The sequence below is a fragment of the Vulpes vulpes genome, chromosome 3 (assembly GCF_048418805.1).
Source record: "Vulpes vulpes isolate BD-2025 chromosome 3, VulVul3, whole genome shotgun sequence".
In the NCBI taxonomy this organism is placed as follows: domain Eukaryota; kingdom Metazoa; phylum Chordata; class Mammalia; order Carnivora; family Canidae; genus Vulpes; species Vulpes vulpes.
The window spans coordinates 100,489,098-100,498,322 of record NC_132782.1 but is presented as its reverse complement, the minus strand read 5'-3'; the positions used below and the strand labels follow the sequence as shown (position 1 = coordinate 100,498,322).

Below are 9,225 nucleotides of genomic sequence, written 5' to 3'. Positions count from 1 at the left end.
TCACATTTTATAGGTGTGGAAACTGAGGCTCAGAGCAGAGAGGCTGCTTACCTCGAGTCTCACAACTAGAAAGTGGCAGAGCCAAAACTGAACTCAGGTTTTTTGATCCAAGTCAATTGTTCTTTCCTGTGTTCAACTGTGAAGGCTTAAGATAGTGCAGGAAGGCAAGGCTTCCCTGTCATCTGGATCCTTCTTTCTCTCCCTAGCCCAATCCAATCAATAAACAAGTCTTGATGGATTGTGAAGCTGTTTTTTTTTTCTTTCTCTACACTCTCTGCCACATCTCAGTCCTCACGCCTACAGGCTGAGCCTTCTAACCCACTCCCCACTCTCCCCACATAAATGTCCCCCGCCCTAGCAGCTCCCACAGCACTTAGAGTCCCATGCATGCTCCCTATGATGACCCCCGAGTCTGGCCTGGTATGGCCCTCCATCCCACCAACATCCCCTTTCACCCCTCTTCAGCCTGACTTCATGGTCCTCATGCTGCACTCTCTCCTGTCCCATCTCTTCAGGCCTGATTTGGAAGTCTCCCATTCCAACTGGACCTTGAAGGCTGTCCTGAGAGGGGCCTGCCACCACAACACTCTTACCTCTGCCTCCTACCCTGGTCACCATCCACTGCTGGAAAGCATTGTCACATGCCCTCAGTGACTAATGCCCACCTCTCCACAGCAGGAGACAAAGGTTCAGGCTTCCTTATCTTGCTTGGCCAGCTATCCAGGAGTGAGGCAAGCATCTTTTTCAGAAAGAAGGAAATTAGCTCAGGACAAGTTCTGCAGTGAAGACAGCCAGCAGGCAGATTGGACCAGCACCTAGGGCCTAGACTAACATGGTCCCCCATCACTCTACTCTGTTCCTCCCAGTGCTAGGTGAGGAAGGAGGAGTTAGGATGCCAGGGTATGTACAGATGAGGGCCCCAGCATCAAACTTACTGTCCACTTCTTTGGTTCAGAAACTTCTGTTTTGCCTGACTCACGATCGATCTCTTCTTGCAAGGCCTTTCGCCTCACCTGAGCAAGAGAGAGGAAAGAAAAGAGGGAAATGGGACACAGCTGTTTTCCTTTGAGCTTAAAACCGAACACTAAGACAGGGCAGGAGGACAGGACGGTGACAAGAGAAAGGGCAGCTTTCCTCTGCTGCAAACTGGGGCAGGCGTTTGTCAGGAGTATCCTCTAAGCATCCCAAGGCTGCATCGCCTTGGCCTAAAATGTGCATCCTCATTAATCTTTGTTTTGCTATTCTTTAAGAATGAACTTTAATACAAACTGAGCCTTATCCATCATCAGCACTAGAACTTTATTGCTTGTAACAGCCATACTATGTGAAAACTTTCCCAAAGCATGGTGCCTGAAGCCCTGCCTTCCTAACCCTAAACCTGTACAGGAGATACAGTAGTTAACTTTCAGGACAGAACTGTTTTCTAGAAAGAGCACTAGAATCAGGCACAGGCTAGTTTGAATCCTAGCTCTGCCATTAATGTGTATGGCCTAGGGTAAGTACACTTAACCTTTGTGTACTTCGATCTATTTACCTGCAAATAAACAGAAGTATCAACTTCCTTGAAGGATAAATGGGAGAAACAGACTGTAATAGAATTCCTAATAAATATATATTCGGTCTTCATCCAGTTTCTGCACAAAGCTCCTAATAAACACCTTGTGATTTCCTAAGGAGAGCAATCAAGGTGTCTTTTGTTATGTCAATGAAGCAAATGTCAGAAAGCACCTAAGGATGGGGACTGGTTGCCCTATTAACCAACCCTGTGACCATCCCTGCAACCAGAGGGTTGGAATTTTCAGTCCCTCATCCAGCCCCTAAGGAAGGAAGAGGGGCTGAAGGGTGAATCAATCACCAAATGCCAACAATTTAATCAATTGTGCCTATGTAGTGAAGCCTACATAAAACCCCCAAAACGAGGGTGTTCAGAGAGCTGCTGGGTTGGTGAAAACATGGAGATTTGGGGACAGTGGTATCCTTGAAGAGGGCAAGGAAGTTTAGTGCAGTTCCCCATACCTTGCCCTAGGCATCACTACCATCTGGCTGTTCCTTTTATTATAAACCAACAATCTAGTAAGTAAAAGGTTTCTCTGAGTTTTGTGAACTGCTGTAGCAAATTAATAAAACCCAAGGAGGGGGTTATCAGAACCTCCCATCTATCGCAGCCTGGTAAGAAGCACATGTGACAACCGAGCTTGTAACTGGCATCTGAATTGGGGCATGGGTAGGGAGCAGTCTGGTGGGACTGAGCCCTTAATCTGTGGGATGTGACATGATCTCCAGATATATAGTCCCAAATTGAGCTGAATTGTACATCCAGCCTGTGTCCAAGAACTGCTGATATGGGAAAAACTTTCACCCCACATTAAAATTTTTGGGTGAGGAATATAAGAACCTAACAGAGTGCCTAGTACACAGAAGGTGCATCTTATACAATGTTGCTAGCATGGCTCAAGGCTATCATCAGTGGACTAAATGACCCTGCTGTTTGATATAAAAGCTTCCAGGACCAATATCCCTGGTGAACATAAATGCAAAAGTCCTCATCAGAATGTTAGCAAACTGAATTCAGCAATACATTAAAAGGATCATTCACCACAATCAAGTAGGATTTATTTCAGGGATGCAAGGATGGTTTAGTATCTGTAAATCAATCAACATTAACAAAATGAATAAAAATCATATTCATCTCAATTCATGCAGAAAAAGCATCTGACAAAATTCAGCATCATTCACACTAACAACTGTCAACAAAGTGGGTATCAAGGGAACGTACCTCAATGTAATAAAGGCTATATATGAAAGCATAGTTAGCATCATACTCAGTGGCAAAAGGCTACAAGCTTTTCCTCTAGGATTAGAAACAAAACGAGAATGTCTACTCTCATCACTTTTATTCAACACAGCACTGAAGTCTCTGCCACAACACATAAGAAACAAAAGGGACCCAAGCTGGAAAGAAGTACAACTGTCACTACTTGCAGATAAAGTGATATTCTATATAGAAAAACCCTGAAGACTCCACCAAAAAAACATTACAACTAAAAAATGAATTCAGTATAGGTTGCAGGATATAAAATCAATATATAGGAATCTGTTGCATTTCTATACACTAATAATGAACTATCAAAAAGAGAAATTAAGAAAACATTCTCAGGGCACTTGCATGGCTCAAGCAGGTTGGTTAACTGTCCAACTCGACTTCAACTCAGGTCATGATCTCAGGTCATGAGATCATCTGCTTAAGATTCTTGCTTTCCAAAGGGAGAGATCTGCCCACCCCCACCCCCAACCCCACAAGATCTCTTAAAAAAAAAAGAGAGAGAGAGAGAGAGAAAAAAAACCAAAACACTCCCATTTACAGCTGCATCAAAAAGAATAAAATACACAAGAATGAATTTAACCATGGAAAATTGTAAGACACTGATGAAAGAAACTGAAGATGACATAAATAAATGGAAGGATACACCGTGCTCATAGTCTAGAAGAATTAATATTCCTAAAATGTCCATAGTACTCAAAGTAATCTACAGGTTCAATGCAGTCCCTACCAAAATACCAACAGCATTTTCCACAGAACTGGAAGAAACAATCTTAAAATTTGGAACCACAAATGACCCCAAATAGCCAAAGCAATCTTGGGACAGAAAAACAAAGCTGGAGGTAGCACAAACTGTACTACAAAGCAGCAGTAATCAAAACAGAATGGTACTGGCACAAAAGCAGATACATTTAGGCAGATTAATGGAAGAAAACACAGCCCAGAAAAAAACCCACATTTCTATGGTCAATGAATCTATAACAAAGGATCCAAGGATATACAATAGGGGAAAGATAGTCTCTTTAATAGGTATTGGGAAAACTGGACAGCTATGCCAAAAGGATGGAATTGGACCACTTGCTTATACCACACAAAAATAAACTCAAAATCGACTCAAGACTTAAACGTGAGACCTGAAATCATAAGAGTCCTAAAAGAAAACACAGGCAGGGCATCTGGGTGGCTCAGTCACTTGAGCACCTGTCTTCGGCTCAAATCATGATCCTGGGGTCCTGGGACTGAGCCCCAAGTTGGGCTCCCCGCTCGGTGGAGAACCTGCTTCTCTCTCTCTCTGCCCCTTCCCCTGCTCATTCTCTCCTCTCTCAAATAAATAAATGTTTTTAAAAAGGAAAAAATATAGGCATACATACTTGGACATCAGTCTTAGCAATATTTTTCTAGATTTGTCTCCTCGGGTAAGGGTAACATCAAACTAAAAAGCTTTTGACCAGCAAAGGAAATCCTAACAAAATGAAAGGGCAACCTACTGAATGGATGAAGATACAGCTGACCCTTGAACAAGTGGGGGGTTGGAGCACGGATCCCCAGAGTTGAAAACCCACCTATAACTTTTAACTCCCTTAAAATGTAACTATTAGTAGCCTACTGCTGACTGGAAGCCTTACCAATAATATAACAATTGATTAACACAGATTTTGCACTATATATATATATATGTATAATATATATGTATATATACATATATATGTATAATATATATATAATATATATGTATATACATATATATGTATTATATATATTACTGTATTCTTACAATAAAGCTAAAAACGTTAAGAAAATCTTAAGAAAAAATACATTTACAGTATTGTATCAAGAAAAAAATCCAAGTACTTTTGCCATTCAAACCCATGTTAATCAAGGATCAACTTATTTACAAATAATATATTCAATAAAGGGTTAATATCCAAAATACATAAAGAACTCCTACAACACTAAAAAAAAAATTTTAAATGGGCAGAGGACCTGAATGCTTTTCCAAAGACATATGAATGGCCAACAGACATATGAACAAATGTTCAACCTCATTTATTATCAGGAAAATGCAAATCAACACCACAATGAGACATCACATCAGTCAAAATGGCTAATATTAAAACGACAGGAAATAACAAGTATTGGCAAGGATGCAGAGAAAAGGAAACTCTTGCACACTGTTGGTGTGAATGTAAACTGGTGCAACCACAATAAAAAACAGTATAGAATTTCCTCAAAAATTAAAAATAGAAATACCATACAAGCCAGTAATTCTACTTTGGATGTTTACCCAAAGAAAAGGAAAACACTAATTTGGAAAGATATATGTACCCCTATGTTTATCCCACCATTATTTACCATAGCCAAGATACAGACACATCCTAAGTGTTCACTGATAGATGAATGCAAAAAGATGTGGTGTATACATGGGTAGGCGCAAATGTGCGTGCGCATACACATGCACAGCACTGTGGAATATTAGTCACAAAAAAGAATGAAATCTTGGCATTTGCCACAATGTAGATGGACCTACAATGTATTAAGTGAAATAATTAAGACAAAATGAGACAAAAAAACAAAACAGAACAGAAATGACTCATAGAAAACTAATGGTTGCCAGATGGAGAAGTATAGGAAGACAGGTGAAACAGGTCAAAGAGATTGAGAGTTACAAAATTCTAGCTATAAATAAGTCACAGGCATGTAAAGTACAGCATAGGGAACAGAGTAATACTGTAATAGCTGTGTATGGTGACAGAAGGTAACTACACTTACTGTGATGAGCATTCCATAAAATATGTAATTACTGAATCACTAGGTTGTACACCTAAAACTAACATAACGTTGTACTTCAATGTTAATTTTATACTTCAATTAAAAAAAAGTTTCCAGAGCCTTGTCCTCTCTTCTAAGGGCTCAGGTATAACGAACTGGCTGCCCCAATTCGTGGCCTTTCTTCCTCCTTTTTTTTTTTTAATAGAATGAGAGAGTGAGCACTTGCGAGTGTGGGGCATGGGGCTGGGATGGGGGTGGAGTTGAGAGGGGAGAGAATCTCAAGCAGGCTCCACACCCACCATAGAGCCCGACCTGGGGCTCAAACTCACAACTGATATCATGACCTGAAATCAAGAGTCGGACACTCAACCGACTGAGCCACCCAGGAGCCCACTCCTCCCTTTTAATCTGCTACCGACTATTAGTCAAGGTGATTATTTTATACAAGTTCAAAATGACATAAAACAAAGTGATGGTTGTAAAAGTGAGAGAGAAAATGATGATATATTCCTATAGTGGAACCAAGCTCCACATGTGGAATGACACAGATGTGCATATACCAAATTGAAAAGCAATTCACCAGTTAAATGATAAAAGTTAAAAGAACAGTATACACAGCATGATTGCACAGTGCTTTAAAATCACACATATAGTTACAAAGGAAAAATCTGGAAGAATATAACAAAGAGTTAATGATTATTATTACATGGTAGGATTTCAGGTTGCCTTTTTTTCAGGTTGCAATTTTTTAATGCAGTAAACTTTTACCACTTATGGGAAAAACAGGAGAAGACAAAAAGCTTCACTTACACAGAGGTAATGTGTCACCCAAAATGGTTAAAAGTATTCTTAAAAGTTGTAAAGTCATCAGCAGGCACAACTAAGAAGTAAAAGCCTTGCTGATACGATGTACACAAGCATAGGAACTCTCAAAGTTCCAGCAACTTGCTGCATCCTGAGTGGCTGAGGATACCTAGGAAAGGAATTGTCTAGAAGTTCCTAGACAGGTCAAAGCCCCACCTCTGTCCTCTCCGTGTGGTTGCCTGGCTCATTACTGTTGGCCCTGACCGGGGCAATGTGACTATGACCTGAAAAAGGCTGGGGAGCTCCCATTCTGAGGGGCTTGTGCTTTGTGCCAGGCCCTGGACTGTGTGGTCAGCATTATCTCCTAGATCTCCTTGGCCCCACTTTGACGCACCACCTTCAGGGAGAGTTCCCCAGTGCCCCAAAGGTATTAGGTTTGGAACTTCCGTGGCATCTTACAGACCTCTTTATACTACTAGCTCATTTGCTAGTAGTCTCTGGTTTCTTTCTCTCCTGGAGTATAAGGGTCATGGGATAGGGGTCATATCTGCATCACATCCTATTGCTTCTCTCAAGAAATTACTTGTTGACAAAGCAAAAGAATGTGGTAAGGTAATGGCTGCCGCTTATTAAACACAGATATAAGACAGACCCCTGCTGAATGCCTCACAAACACAAATTTGTTTGGTCTTTGTAGCCACCTATAGGAGGGTCAGTGAGGTTAGTGACTGCCCAAGTTCACCTTGTCAGTAATGGTCCAAAGCCAAGCCTATGCTGCTACCCTCCTATCCTGCCAGGCCTCATTTGGTCCAGGACCAAACAATTACCCCAATTCCAGAAAGTCGTACTCCAATATAGAATGGATCTACCCATGGGTCTGGGCACGACAGAAGCAGAAGTTGATCCACAACAGAGTAACCTCTCTAAACACTCCTGAATCGAGGTCAGGAGATGGCAATGCATGGGCCTGGCTGAGCACATGTTCCCTGCCTTGGTTGCAGTTCCTGGGGTCACACTCCCATCTTCCCCTGCAGCAGTTATAAGGAGGAGAGCCTCAGCCTGGGATTCTGAATAACCAGATGGGCCCTCAGTCAAAGCTACGGTAGTGAAGGGGTCTCCCAGCATAAAGTAGGGGAGGCCACAAATTCCCTGCTGCTGGAGTTGTGCCAGAGGCTAGCTGGGAGCTTTTGGGGTCCCTAACATCTCTGGGACCAGGATCTTGTTGCCCTGTAGGAGACAAATGTGTGCGTGGCAGGTGATAAGACACATGGGAGGGGGACAAGGACCTGGGCCATACCTGGTCTATGTGCGCCTCATCCATGTTGCCTTTCTTTTCCAACACCACCTCTAAGTCTGTGTCAGGCTCCTGCACAAAAGGGCAAAGGGAATAAGAATCAAGCATATGGTGGTTTCTGTTCCAGCAGCCCAGCAGCCCAGTGAAAGTCCAGAAAAGACCCAAGACCGCAGCACCACCTCAACCCGTCACCTACAGAACTTCTGACATCCTCTTGCGGAATCATAGAAAAGATGCTCACCGATTCTCCCCTCAAAACAATGGCACTGACCCATCTGACATATGAAGAAATGAAGGCTCAGAGAGGTGAAGGGACCATCATGAAGTCACCCCTCAGCTCAGGGACAGGGCTGACACTAATGCAGGTCACCTGACTTAGGCTTGGTGCCACAGACATCATCTTACCTTCCATGGCACCAAACTGCAACCAAACGTTCTGCTAATGAGGGGGTGGGGAGTGGCAAGGGACAGGTGGGCTCAGGGCCCTGATCGGGGGTTTGGGGAGGGGAGGGAGACCCTGCAAGCAAACCCATACCCAGTTCTCTCTACACTGGCCCCTTAAACCCCACCTTATTCCTAGTCAGTGCCTTCTCTCCTGCTTGATCAACCACAATAGTCTCTAACACCTGCTTCCTCACCCCCCAACCCTACTCCATTATGCACAGCAGCTCAGGTGAGCTTATGGAGGAGCAACTGGCTAAATTGGTAGACTCTTGATCTTGGGGTTGTAGGTTCCAGCCCCGCACTGAATACAGAGATTAGTTAAAAATAAAATATTGGGGGGATCCCTGAGTGGCTCAGCGGTTTGGCACCTGCCTTTGGCCCAGGGCATGGTCCTGGAGTCCCAGGATCGAGTCCCGCATCAGGCTCCTGGCACAGAGCCTGCTTCTCCCTCTGCCAATCTCTCTCTCTATGTCTATCATGAATAAATAAATAAAATCTTAAAATAAAATAAAATAAAATCTTGGGGTGCCTGGGTGGCTCAGTCAGTTAAGCATCCAACCACTTCAACAGGCCAGACATCTCCTTGGAATAGGACATGTACTATCTCATTACCCCCTGCACATCTACGCACACACCCCAAAGACAGGAATGGAGGTGTGGCCCTGGCATAGACAGGGGAGGCTATGGGCCTGTGGAGTCCAAGTGCACATCTCCTTCCTTCCCTCCCCCACTCAAGGAAGCTTGTCAGGATGTAGACAGTGGATCTCTGCTGTCTTCATCAGAGATAGGTCTTCCTCCTAGAAATTGTCTTTTCCCCAACTTCAGTAAGGTTCAGGTGGGAATGATACCCCACGCCCCTCCCCACTGTCTTCAGATCAGGGTTTCTGGTTTGTGTGATCCAATCGATCTGAGAGCAGCCTTGAGACTTTTCCCATAATCATTTCAGAGGAGCTATCTCACTTTGAAGACAGCCTAACTACTAGGATGAAATCCTGGAGCTGCTGAGACCATCTTGCTGTGAGGTAGGAGGTAGGAGGTACCTGTTTGGGACCAAAACCAATTAAAAAAAAAATATGAAGCTTAGAGCTGGGGA

General features: G+C 43.2%; 1 protein-coding gene across 10 annotated transcripts in view; it reads right to left on the bottom strand.

The window, feature by feature from the left end:
* KNOP1 (lysine rich nucleolar protein 1) overlaps nucleotides 1–9,225 on the bottom strand; it is a 30,320-nt gene that overhangs the window by 16,339 nt on the left and 4,756 nt on the right. For all 10 annotated transcript variants that reach the window (XR_012000623.1, XR_012000622.1, XR_012000626.1 and 7 more), the window contains exons 3-4: nucleotides 7,692–7,760; nucleotides 936–1,013 (exon numbers count right to left, since the gene is read on the bottom strand). Coding sequence is in view for 3 of the 10 variants with exons in the window: in XM_072753743.1 (XP_072609844.1) it covers nucleotides 936–1,013; nucleotides 7,692–7,760 (147 nt within the window). In the remaining 7 variants the exon portion in view is untranslated. The remainder of the gene's footprint in view (nucleotides 1–935; nucleotides 1,014–7,691; nucleotides 7,761–9,225) is intronic.